The 13,865-nt window shown below is 41.6% G+C and overlaps 2 protein-coding genes across 2 annotated transcripts in view; one reads left to right on the top strand and one right to left on the bottom strand.

Annotated features, from left to right (window-relative positions):
* Window positions 1–13,865, bottom strand: part of LOC126204422 (rab-like protein 2A) — a 188,110-nt gene that overhangs the window by 172,914 nt on the left and 1,331 nt on the right. The window lies entirely within an intron of this gene.
* LOC126204421 (uncharacterized) overlaps window positions 4,965–13,865 on the top strand; it is a 270,652-nt gene continuing 261,751 nt past the window's right edge. The window contains exon 1 of the mRNA XM_049938808.1: window positions 4,965–5,062. Coding sequence (XP_049794765.1) covers window positions 5,040–5,062 — 23 coding nt within the window. The 5' untranslated portion in view covers window positions 4,965–5,039. The remainder of the gene's footprint in view (window positions 5,063–13,865) is intronic.

The raw sequence follows: 13,865 nt of genomic DNA on the forward strand, positions 1-13,865 counted from the left end.
CTGTGTCGCTAAACGGTACTAGACAAGATACAAATGTACGCGTAAATTGACATGGTAACGTGTGTCGAGATTTTAAATGTAGTATTTCTTCGTATTGATCTACAGAGTGTCACAGGAGGAATGATAAGCATTCAGGAATGTGACAGGAGCGATTATTCGAAGCGAAAATATCTAGTAAAAATGGGCTCCAAAATGCGCACTTCATTTTTGGTACTCTGAGACAAAGCTCTTTGATTTGCAGATTTTGAGACGTGTTAGTACGGACCAAAACAAGAAAAAAATGCCCAGTAAATATGGGCTCTAAAGTGCATACCTTAAGAGCTATGAACACTTGTTCATCGTCGTTGACGTCAAACACATCTCTTTCACTGAACAAATGTTTTATCTTCATTTTCTCCTTCAGTTCTGGTCTGAACTCTCTCAGGTCTGGCGGCACTTTGTGCCGTGTTCGTGACGAGTGACAACATTGATGAGAGAAAAGGTAGAGCCGTTGTTTGTTGTGTGATTTCAGCTGTGTTGCTTCTTTCTCAGCGAGAAGCACATGTATGGTTGCTCATTTTCTATTTACCCCATTTCCACGACTCATGACAGGCTTCTATCTACATCAGACTTAAAACTGCTCCTATCACAGCACAAAAAAGGGGAATATGTCACGGACAGAGTTAGTTATGTAAAAGAAGACAACTAGCTTTTCGACATCTGTGACAGCTTGAAAGACATTTAAAATGCTGATAGTTTTTAACGAGTGTATTTTAGAACCCATGTGTACTCGACCTTCTGCTTCGAATGATCGTTTCCTAATATTCTTGAATACTGACCATTCCTTCGGGGACATCCTGTGTACAATGTGTTATTGTTTTTTGGTAGAAACATTGCTTCGCATTTGTTCTGTTTATCTGACAGATTATGATAATGGCTGTGGCCGAACCACGTCAAAGGGTGTATTTTAAAATAATAATAATACAGATATCGATCAAAATGGACAACTAAAATGGCCAGTGTTAATGCTCGCACACTCATGCAGTTATTTTATGTCGTTTATAGAAAAATGGCTAAAAATGTCTCTGAGCACTATGGGACTTAACATCTGAGGTCATCAGTCCCCTAGAACTTAGAACTACTTAAACTAACCTAAGGACATCACACACATCCATGCCCGAGGCAAGATTCGAACCTGCGACCTTAGCGGTCGCGCGGTTCCAGACTGTAGCACCTAGAACCGCTCGACCACTCCGGCCGGCTATAGAAAAATGATATTTTGATATTTTCTTTCTTCGCGTTATCAGATCTCCTCTTTCACGTCTTGAACAGCTGATCGTACAAATGTCCCGTGTGGTAAGGCGCGTAGCAGTGCATACGAATGGCTCCTACCACTGTTTTTTGGGACGAGTAATTTATTTTGTAAGCTCATTTTCTTGCTGTTCTGAGTGTACCAGATCACGTACTCTGCTTGTTAGTCGAGGTTCTTTCTCTTTCTGTCTTGTTACACAGCGTCCTGGTAGTAATCTTCTGTCACTTTCATGCCATTTAATTGATCTTTGAAATTTTACATGAAAAGTTTGGAGATTGGTATGCATAAAGATAGAAATGTTTTGAATAAAGTGTTCTTGCTTAAGAAAGGGGGGGGGGGGCAGGGGTGTTGTCATGTCCGCCACGTGAATCTATGGCCATAGACGAAAGGCCGGCCGATGTGGCCGAGCGGTTCTAGGCGCTTCAATCTGGAACCGCCTGACCGCTACGGTCGCATGTTCGACTCCTGCCTCGGGCATGGATGTCCTTAGGTTAGTTAGGTTTAAGTAGTTCTAAGTTCTAGGCTGATGACCTCAGACGTGTTAAGTCCCACTGTGCTCAGAGCCATTTGAACCATAGACTGAAGAAGAGGGGGGGGGGGGGGGGGAGAGGCACCAGGAGATCCGGACCTCATTGCCGTGTAGTGAAACTGAAAGATATTTTGATTTTCTATATGCTTTATCGATAGTCAGTATAGTCAACTATCTATCGCTTGTGCCTCTGTCCCGCATTTTGCACGGGGTTGGCGTGGTTAAATCGGATTTGACATGTTATGTGGAAGGGGTGGCCGGATGCCCTTCCTGCCGCCACCCCGTACCCCCCGGGACGGAATCAGACTACCCCATCTGTCTGCGTCTAGTGTAAATCATGGAAATGTGCGGATGTGTGTCAAATGTCTGTGAGTCGTGTAACTGAGGCGGGACGTGGGGACCAGCCCGGTATTTACCTAGAGGGATGCATGGAACCGCCTAACAACCACATCCAGGCTGGCCGGCACACCGGCCCTCGTCGTTAATCTGGCGGGCGGATTCGATCCGGGACCGGCGCGCCTACCCGAGTCCAGGAAGCAGCGCATTAGCGCTCTCGGCTAACGTGGCGGGGATAGTCAGTATAGTCAACGGCAGGTTTAAAGTATCTTGGGCACCGTCTGGGTCTACCGAGCGCTGTTGGCAAACGGGGTGCATTCTGCCCTTGTGAGGCCAGTTGAGGAGCTATTTGATTGAGATGTATCGGCTCCAGTCACGAAGACTGACAGCGCCCGTGAGAGCGGTGTGCTGACCACATGCCCCTCCGTGTATGCTTCCGGTGACTCTTGTGGGCTGAGGACGACATGGCGGGTGGGCGGTAGCGCTGAACCTTCAAGGCCTCTTCTGACGGTGTTTTTTAGTACAACCATAGTACTATGGGCTACCACTCATTCCCATTTCAGCCGAGATAAATTGTTGGTCTTGTTTGATCTCAGTTGTTTCATTAATCTGTTCAGTTCTTACTTGCAGTTGAATTTAATGCAAGTGCTACCGTTTATCGTCGTTGTACTATGTGTTGTTGTGATATTTTCGAATTATGGTTAAGTTTGTAACAAGAAAGAAGACGAAAATCGATTCTGGTTAATTTGATGGCGATATGGTAAGATAAAAATGTGTATGCACTAATTTATTAATCTAATGGTTCAAAAATGGTTCAAATGGCTCTGAGCACTATGGGACTCAACATCTTAGGTCATAAGTCCCCTATATTAATCTAATTACCCAACTATAGCAGTGTAATATTAGCACTGGCTTCGTTATTTGGAGGCTATTATAACTTTGAAATGTTTCAGTAGTTCACGAGCCAGCGGAACGGTAAATATCATTGCAAATAACTTTAAATTAAAATTAATGCATATAAACGCACCTGAATTTGTGTTGCCAGAAAATCGTAGCGTTGATCAACAAAAATATCTCTCGAACGGCGATAGTTACATTCCTTTAAAAATCTGCTCAATATTGTATCAGTAGTAGCCCAAATAGCAAAATATCACCTAGTCTCGTCACATGGGCAGTACTTAGTTATGAAAATCAGTTCCGATACGAAACGATGGGGAGGGGAAGGGGTGCAGGATGACAGCACATTCTATGGTTTGTTCGATTCTAAAAGATTTTTTCAGTGGGCTGGCTGAATTCATCTGAGCCCACTGCGCTCTGCATCCGCCCTCCTTTCGTCCAAAATCTATTTACGCTCCTGTAATACCATAGTAACTGAAGCCAAAAATTCCATGCACAATTAAACCTTAAAATTTGCATGCATTCTTGCACCTTCATATGATCGCACACTTAGAGGAAGCGGGCCGCTGTGGCCGAGCGGTTCTAGGCGCTTCAGTCGGGAACCGCGCGACTGCTACAGCTTCAGATTCGAATCCTGCCTCGGGCATGGATGTGCATGATGCCTTTAGGTTAGTTAGGTTTAAGTAGTTCTAAGTTCTAGGGTATTGATGACCTCAGATGTTAAGTCCCATAGTGCTCAGAGCCATTTTTAAACTTAGAGGAAACACATTCAATGTCAAAATTCAATAATTTGTTGTGATGCATGTTATTTTATTTTAAAACAATGTACAACAAGCAAAATTCTCCACTGACTTGGGGTATCTCGACATGTTGGGCCGCTCAGCATGCAACTCCTGGATTCGGGAGGCGACGTGGTTTGAATCCATCCGCCAGAAACCTTGAAAATGAATTTCTGTAGCTTCCCATTTTCAATTTAGGCAAATGCCGCGGTTGGTTCTTTACTACAGGCCACAACCAATTCCTTCCGAATATCTTTCTTCCAAAAAGATTCCGGTTCCCTTAAAGATGCAGCCCCTCTGTATAAATGAAAAGGCGAACTGAACATCTCTATGGAGATCCCGGCGCTAAAAGCCGTATGATAAATAAATAATAATCCAAATTTTCTTCATTTAATCTCATGTATTCATCTGCCCGGACATTCTTTAAGGCAGAAAATGATATTTCTTACACGGCAAAAAGTGAGAGATCTATACTTGAATGAGGAACCTAGGCAAAGTATAAGTTTGAATAATTCCGGTTTCTTTTGCATTTTCGCCACCAAGAATTGTTCTAACCTCTCTGTCGAACACAGATCTCTTCGTTCCAAAGGCCCTGCCAGTAATAATCATGGTGTACCAAAAAATTTGCGCTCGTCCTTGCGTGATCACTTCCTCTGCTCAAGTCCAAACTGAAAGAAGAAGAGTGTAAAATGATCTTGGAGTGTGAAGGGAGACTGGAACACCTCTGCTTTTTAGTGTTTTGCCAAAGTGCGAGACTCCTAAGTAAGGAAATTATATCTCCGCTTGGTGGAAACTCTGAGATCACTGTCGAATAATAGTTTATCGTTCTCTATGGAAATAAATGAATAGCATGAGTCTTTTTAAGATTCTCTTTAATAGATCGGACCCCGCCCCCTCCCTCCTCCCGGCTTTGACAAAATCCTGGCCACCTCCTTGACGATGAGGAGCTACAAGCACCGAACAAGAAGTAAGCTGCAGAGATCCACTAGAAAATAGCCAACCTCTAACGAGGGCGCACAGACACACAAACAAGTGGCGACGTGATATTTTACTATTTGCTGTGCATTTCAGGTTAGTGGTGGGAGCAACCGTGTGAGGGACGCTGAATGCCTTACGAGGGGAGGAGGCGACTTCGCAATATAAGGCCCGCCCCTCCACACACTTCAGAGAGACCAACCAACGCTCGTCAGCAGCACCGTCTGACGTCATGGGTCTCACCGGCAGCAGGGAGTGAGTACCAGCAAACACTACCGAGCCGCGCCTCCTGCCTGTTACATTTGCTGCCTAATATCTTTCTAGAAATGTAACTGTACAAGATTTTCTGGAAACGCAGTAACAAAGTGGAAGAATTCTAGATCACTACAGGCCCACTCAGGGCCGGTTCGAAAAACATTTTTCCACACGAGTGACATATCCCCCTTTCCCTCCCTTCCTTATGCATTGTGCTCTTTCTGAGACCATTAAAAATAAATCCAGTGACCGTGTAAGCAGATTGTTTTCGAGACTAATTATGATTCACCCTGTGCACAAATCTGAACTGTCGGTCGGCAGATGTATTGTGGCGAAGGTGTCAGCCGATATTATCGGACGGACTCGGACGATCGCGTCTGTCGACCGTTGCAGGTGCCACTGTAAACACAGCCTTAGGCTTCATGGAGGCCATCTCTTACCCTCTTCCTTGCCATTCCCGGGAGTCTCCTACCTGGGGGATGGAAACCAGGAGCTTCCGTGGCCACCTGTCCTCTTCCATCCGGGCTCACGGCCAGTCCACTGCATTAGCTTGCTTCTCACGATTCATCCCGGTACAGTTCATCCCCCTCATGGTGGTGTCTTACCCTCCATTCATCCTAGTTTGAGCCCGACATCGGACTAAAGATCTTCCGCGGCACTTTGAGAAGCTTAAGAAAGTACTGCTTTCAGATGATCCACATCTCGCAGCCATATAGTGCCGTAGGTTGGATCAGCGTCTTCTGTACAGGAGTCCTGAATCGTCTCTGGACAGCAGCAGCTGTGTTAGGCTGTAGAAGGATTGGTTTCATGCATCGATCCTGGGATTGATCTCCGCTTCGCATGACGAGTTATCCGTGGAAAAGCACTCCTAGGTATTTAAAATCGCGGACTCTGCATTAGGAGCGGTTTCCCGCCCCCACTGACTAATTATCCAGTATCTTGACCTTGTCGACGAGTCAGAAAGAGGTAATCCGTTTTGGCTTCATTTATGAGCAGCCCAAATTTACTGGCTGCCATCTCCAGTGCCTTGTTCATTTGTTTCAGCTTCTCTTCAGATTTTCTGCGTAGACAGATACCATTTGCGTAGGCTAAACATGCCAAATTATCCCCTTCGATCTACTTGTAAATCCTTTCGAAATTTTCTTTAAAGATCACGTGTATGATAGTTTTAAGGGCAAAACTGAACTGCAGAATATATGTCCAAATTTTGATTCCATTCGACCCTGTTTTCGCGACGCTACTGATATCCCTAGGATATCCAATTTCATATTATTTAACTCTTGTTGTAGCTCCACTAAACTTCTATCGAATCTAAAATTTCTGCAGTTTGTCGCCAAAAGAAAATTACGTGAATCAGTTAGTTTTATAAAGGTCCACGTTATTGTTCTTAGAAATTCTTGTACCGAGATGCGGGCGCTGGAGTAACTGAGCTTTCTCCTGTGGTCTGAAGCCATTCAATGACATGAAGGACATTCGCAACCAGATTTTCATAATTTTTATGTTTATGGTACATGACGCGCTTGACACAAATATCAATAACACAAAGCAGATAGATGCAACTATAAAAAACTCTTTAGAAAATAGGCTTCCAAGTTAAGATCATTTCAGAAGCGACTCAATGGCTCACACAGTAGTGCTGAAGAATGGTAAATGGGTAACCAATGAAGCGCTGGTTCGAATCTCACTATAGTTTCTTTGTTTCATATTTTTCTCAGTTCGAATACCTACTGCTTTTAATGGTACGATTTAACAAATATATACTAATTGACGCATCTTTACTCACCTTCTTTCTTCTTTCTAATTACATATTGCATGAACTGTAAACAAAAATTCTCAATTATCGATATGTTATAAAAGAATGTTTAAATTTTTGAAAATTAAAAATTTATTTACAATCTGTTGTAAATTAAGAATTTTTATTTGTAATGAAGAGTGAAAGTTTGCATACAAAATTTAATTTGGAAGAAGATGATATGTATTTTTCATAATAAAAACGACAACATAATGTGTTAAATGGAAAATATTTTGTGAATTTTATGTGTAGGTGGTGTAGGTATTCGAAATGAACGAATGAAATGAAACAAAAAAGACCATAGCACGAATTAGCAAGAGTCGAACCAGCGATTCATTGATTATCCGATTACCATTCCCCAACGCTACACAGTGAGTCATATATCTTGTCGTTAAAACTACCTTCATTTTAGTGAGTAAAATTTCCTCGGACAAATTTAAAGTTGATTTTCTCGAGAATTTTTGAGAGTTGTATGATACGGCTTTGGTTCAAATGGTTCAAATGGCTCTGAGCACTATGGGACTCAACTCCTGAGGTCATTAGTCCCCTAGAACTTAGAACTAGTTAAACCTAACTAACCTAAGGACATCACAAACATCCATGCCCGAGGCAGGATTCGAACCTGCGACCGTAGCGGTCTCGCGGTTCCAGACTGCAGCGCCTTTAACCGCACGGCCACTTCGGCCGGCCTACGGCTTTGGATGGCCAATCTGATGTACCTTAAATATAAAAAAATAATAAAAATAACATTATCGTGTGGTTTGCTTGTGAGTGTCCTAGTTTATCCGGGTCGTAATACCGACATCCCAGGAACTCCAACGTAGCAAACCAAAGAAGAAGCGACGGGACCGAAGTGGTGGTGAGATAAGTCCCTACCAATGGCGCAGGCACATAAGGGGCACAAAAACTGACAAAGAAACGAGAACGAAACAAGACTCAAGAATTAACCGGTAGTGGTACGTAAGTTCTCCCACCCCTCGTGTTACTGTCTTCTGCCTATGAGAAGAAGCCCTTTGCTCGGTCAGCAACTTAAACGCATACCGCTGTCACAGTGCCAGTTCTACAATGTCGCTTCTTCCCAGTAGCCTCTTAAAAGAGATGAGCAATATCTAACAGACGTCTATCGCTAATATGCTTTGTGTGGCAACAGTTGCTTGCTTCACACAACTTCAGTATCTTGAGACCTGAAGTTTCAGCGAACAGAAAATGTTAAAAAGATGTGTCAGGTCGTGCACGGGTGAAAGACTGTCAAATTTACCTGTCTTATCGACTAATTACGTTATAGCTGCTAAACTTGACTTCAGTGACATAATCAAAGAATTTGATCCATTCCGAACACGGAAATGCAAAATAAAATTATAATAAAAATGCACTTCTTAGAAAGCGATATTTTATCGACTCTTAATTATAGCACTTTCCCTTACATTTCTAATTATTAATTTATGCACTGCTAATAATTTATGAAGCCCAAATAAAATCTGTACTTTATCACACGCCATGTTCAAACCAATGAACAGTAGCTGCCAAATACAGTAAAATATAGATTATATTTTCAATTTTTATAAATTTTATACAATATGTAATTTATTGACCACAATGATACATGAGGCTGTCGTGTACAGTATTTATCGTCAATGTCATGGTCAGTATTCGGGGATATGGTAGGAACGCTTAATCGAACTAGACAGAACAGGCGTAGAAAGAACACTGTTGAAGTCCCTTAGCTCTGCAATGGATGAGTTATTGGAATGTGTGGTAAAGTGTAGTTACGTACACAAAGAAGAAATAGCACAGGAGAAACAAAACTAAGTGCCAGGTGATACTGTTAGCTGGGTTATCCCGAAGGACAGGTTCAGTCACCTAATCGGAAACTATTTTCTTCTTTCCTCGCAGCGAGTGAGTGTTCCATCTTCTGTGTATCTGTTGAGTATAATAGAAATGTGCTTAGGATGGTGGTACGACTGAGAGAAAATGGACAGCGTGAAGTCCAGCCTCCTACTCTTGATCAGCACTAAGCGGGCTACTGATCTTAACATCCCCAGCCGATCGACAGATCACCATAGACGACTCATGCCCTCACTCCGTGAGACGCTGTGGAATGGTATGGAATTTAACCCAGGAGATTGGCGCAAAATCTGTCGATCAGGAACTTTGCATCACCACGTCTCCTCGCTAACAGGCCCAATGGTTATGGTGAAAGTGTCTTCCACCACCACGATTCGAATCGGCCAAACTAAACCAGAGTCACAACTTCATACTTCTCATTAAAGTGCCTATATACACGATGAGCAGCCACAGAAAATATTTCATGGGCCTTAAGACAGGCAAGCCAGCTTACATATACGCACATGGGGCGGATGAAGTAAGTTGGGTTGCATACCTCTAAGGTTCATGAAGTATTTTCTGGGCTAGTTTTATTTTTCTAATCCTCTACACAGCAGTGGCTATCGATATAAAGGAAAGATTTATTTTTGGAAGACATGCAGATTATTTGAATCCTTTAAATAATATATCTACGAGGAGTGTAATGTTGTCAATAGGTAATCTTATCTGCATCTGTATTAATATTTAAAGGGGAAACGTTTGATAAGTTCTTGACTGATTTACTTCAAATTCTACACAATACTCTGACTAACATTCGAACGAAAATAGGCTACATTTTTTTGTAAATAATAACGTACATGTTTCCTGTTAAGACTGACTGTAAGAAAAAAATGCTGTGCTGTGCTACGCTGTGAAAGTGTACGGTTTCCTTCTCTTTCTCGCGCTTAGTTCAAACATCTACAGCAGGGCACTTAAACCATTGCCCTAATTGTTCCTGCCACATTTTATTGTTCATCCATATTTATAACTTTAAACAAATATTGTATACACAAAAATGTGCAGTTTTCTTTTCTTCTTCGTAGTCGGTTTTAACAGAGAACAGTAAAGTTTTAGAATACTACTACACAGACTGAATCATGCGAAACTTTGTAATGATACACATTCGCAGATTAAAACTACGTAGAGTAATGTCACCGAAGCCATTACCCTTCCAGCAGCTAGAGAGGTCGATTCACCCCTTCATTTTAGGCAAGTTCAATTCCCAGTCAGCCGGCCGCAGTGGCCGTACGGTTCTAGGCGCTTCAGTCCAGAACCGCGCGACTGCTACGGTCGCAGGTTCGAATCCTGCCTCGGGCATGGATGTGTGTGATGTCCTTAGGTTAGTTAGGTTTAAGTGGTTCTAAGTTCTAGGGGACTGATGACCTCAGATGTTAAGTCCCATAGTGCTCAGAGCCATTTGAACCGTTTTTTGAATTCCCGGTCAATTTTTCGTTTGCAGTAGCGATATACAAAGTTTGACACCAGACATTGAAATACGCTGGAATTGCTTTAGGATAAGAGTGGTGAATTGCACGTTGCCCTTTCACGAAGTGGTAGTTCAGAAAACCGGTTCATATTCTTACCACACAATACTGAAACAAAACGAAAAATGTTGTACGTTCTGAACCATGGTAATTGTACTTTGTAAAAACAAAAAAAACAAAAAAAATCTAAAAGAAATAAGTCTTTTTCATTCATATTCTATACGATTTATTATAATTTCGTCATCTATACAATCAATGGGTGAAGTCACGACGAGGAGCCGAAATTTTCGTCCTGAAAAAATTGCCAGGGATAATCCTCATTAGGACATATAACCAACTGCCATACATATTTAGCAGTTGCGAAGCACTGCGGGATTTGCTAGTTGGAATAGTAGAAGGGGCAGTATAATGAAAACGAAACACACGGAAAAAAGTAACTGTTTACTATTTCAAAAGTGATCGCCCTAACTGTTAATACATTTATCACACAGTGATACAAGACAGTGAATGACTTCATGAAAAAAAAGTTTGTGGTTGCCTACAGCACCATACTGTAGCCAGGTGTGCATTTCTTCGTCCGACGCAAATCGACGGCTACCAAGCCGGCCGGTGTGGCCGTGCGGTTCTAGGCATTTCAGTCTGGAACCGCGTGACCGCTACGGTCGCAGGTTCGAATCCTGCCTCGGGCATGGATGTGTGTGATGTCCTTAGGTTAGTTAAGTTTAAATAGTTCTAAGTTCTAGGGGACTGATGACCTCAGATGTTAAGTCCCATAGTGCTCAGAGCCATTTGAACCATTTCTTTTGACGGCCACCAATGTCTTTCTTCATGTGTCGGAAAATAGGAAAACTACATGAAGAGAGACTGGGACTGCATGGAGGATGTTACATGGCAACTTATTCCCAAACTGTCACGCAACATATGTACATTGGGCATGCACTTGACCCGTTAAGCCACCCCTGCACACGTACGGGGCTGCTCTTCACTGTAAACCACAAAAATATTTTTCTGTAAGTCTACTTTTAGTTGCCTGATGCCATTCAGTACCGGTAACTTGTGAGTTCCACCGCTTTTCTGGAATATTACTGGTCACTTCCGTGTAAGGCGATATTCCTGCAATTGTGGCTTCAAATGGAAATTCAATAATCCGCGTTGTTCTTATAACAAAACTGGCCTGGGTGACACTAATTGCAATAACATTTCCGTCAGTATGAATTTACACATTTCACCACTATATTCGACACTTATACCATAAAGGTCGGTATTTATCAGTTTGACACACGCAATACTACTCACGATTAACGTAGGTTCGCCGATGACATTGTAATTCTGTCAGAGACAGCAAAGGACTTGGAAGAGCAGTTGAACGGAATGGATGGTGTCTTGAAGGGAGGATATAAGATGAAAATCAACAAAAGCAAAACGAGGATAATGGAATCTAGTAGAATTAAGTCGGGTGATTCTGAGGGAATTAGATTAGGAAATGAGACACTTAAAGTAGTAAAGGAGTTTTGCTATTTGGGGAGCAAAATAACTGATGATGGTCGAAGTAGAGAGGATATAAAATGTAGACTGGCAATGGCAAGGAAAGCGTTTCTGAAGAAGAGAAATTTGTTAACATCGAGTATAGATTTAAGTGTCAGGAAGTCATTTCTGAAAGTATTTTTATGGAGTGTAGCCATGTATGGAAGTGAAACATGGACGGTAAATAGTTTGGACAAGAATAGAATAGAAGCTTTCGAAATGTGGTGCTACAGAAGAATGCTGAAGATTAGATGGGTAGATCACATAACTAATAAGGAGGTACTGAATAGGATTGGGGAGAAGAGGAGTTTGTGGCACAACTTGACCAGAAGAAGGGATCGGTTGGTAGGACATGTTCTGAGGCATCAAGGGATCACCAATTTAGTATTGGAGGGCAGCGTGGAGGGTAAAAATCGTAGGGGGAGACCAAGAGATGAATACACTAAGCAGATTCAGAAGGATGTAAGTTGCAGTAGGTACTGGGAGATGAAGAAGCTTGCACAGGATAGAGTAGCATGGAGAGCTGCATCAAACCAGTCTCAGGACTGAAGATCACAACAACAACAACAACTGCGAGATGGGTTTATTTTTGTCCCATATGCGATAACGCGTATACATCATAGGAATGGGAAAAACCGATCTATTAAAAGTGATACCTGTATTTTAGATCTGCATAACTGCTATTTTTCGGGATTTGTTTGGTCCTGGTTACAAAACGTGTTTTCTTTATTTTTTACTGACAACCGAGTAAAAAAAACGAAATATCAATTATCGATAGCAGCAGTGCTGAAATTTTTCGTTTTGTAAATAAAACCTTTTTAAAAATGAAGTAATTTTGACTCCTAAATTTTGCATTGGTTTGAAATATTACATTATTACTGAACATGGGAAAAGCGATCAGTGCTATTTTAATAACAATGACAAAAAAAGGAGCAACACACACGTGGTATAAGAATTGGTGCAGCACAGGGGCGGTGGCAAAGGGGGGCTATGGGGGCTACAGACCCCCCCCCCCCCCTATGGAGTATTATTTTACACTGGATAAAATTACTTTCGAAATCAGCGAATATATTACTTCAACAGATTCAATCATTTCTTTTATAATTATGTAGCAATATAGATTGCACTGTATTTCAAACACATTTTAACAAAAGAATTAGAGCGGCAAGTAGCTTACTATCTAAACCAATAAATATTATTTAACTCAAAATGGGCGTCTTATTATTTATTAATATACATTGGATGTATATTAATGTACCATATACAATAATCACGGAAGGTAAATATGCTCTTGCAAATATCCATAAAGAGAGAATTATAGACATTGAAAATATGATTGACATGTTCAGTAAGAAGAAACAGAGACGAATGAGCATGACAGTTGAGCACAAGACGGAAATATCCAGTGAATTTTGTTACAGAATTTTTTTTTATATTCATGTCACGCTCAAGTTTTTACATTCATGTCATCTTCTGTATCCAGAAAAGTAATGAAAACTTATTTGTGGTAAGTTGACCTTTTTTATGGTTTATGTAATTTATAAAATCTTCCATGTTAAAATAAGTTTTTTTTATCCTGAACTCCAAAACAGTTACCAAAACTACTTTAAGCAACACCAAATTTTACCAATTTTTCGGTGGAGGACCCCAACTTTCCTTTTGCCTTTTGTTAAGCGATATTCCATTTCCCCAACCCCCCCCCCCCTCTCTCTTCTAGAATCGCCCCTGGTGCAGCACTGTTGAGACAAATAACGTCGCTGTTGTCCCACGTGCCGTGCAGGCGTGCAAGTTTTGCCCCACCTGGTTTAAATGGTGGTTTCTCGCTGTCTAGCCGGACATCCGTTGCATTGCATATTGGCACCAACGCTAGCCTGGAAAGATTATTACGAAGTGACGAAACAATGAAGCACAATGCTTTCTGCCGTTTCTATGAAACAATAAAAGAGGAGGGAAATTATGGTAACAGTAAAAATTAAAAACTTAGCAACGGGTTACTCACAGTATACAATGAAAATAGAAAGTGCAAGTAGCTGATCTGCCGATTGTGTCTCCATAATATGACTATCTGCTTGCAACCCTTGAAAAAGGACAGATTAACACGAAAAACAGAGTTTATGAACCTCAGTTTTCACCTTTCAGT

Source organism: Schistocerca nitens, chromosome 9, assembly GCF_023898315.1.
Source record: "Schistocerca nitens isolate TAMUIC-IGC-003100 chromosome 9, iqSchNite1.1, whole genome shotgun sequence".
NCBI classification, from domain to species: Eukaryota; Metazoa; Arthropoda; class Insecta; order Orthoptera; family Acrididae; genus Schistocerca; species Schistocerca nitens.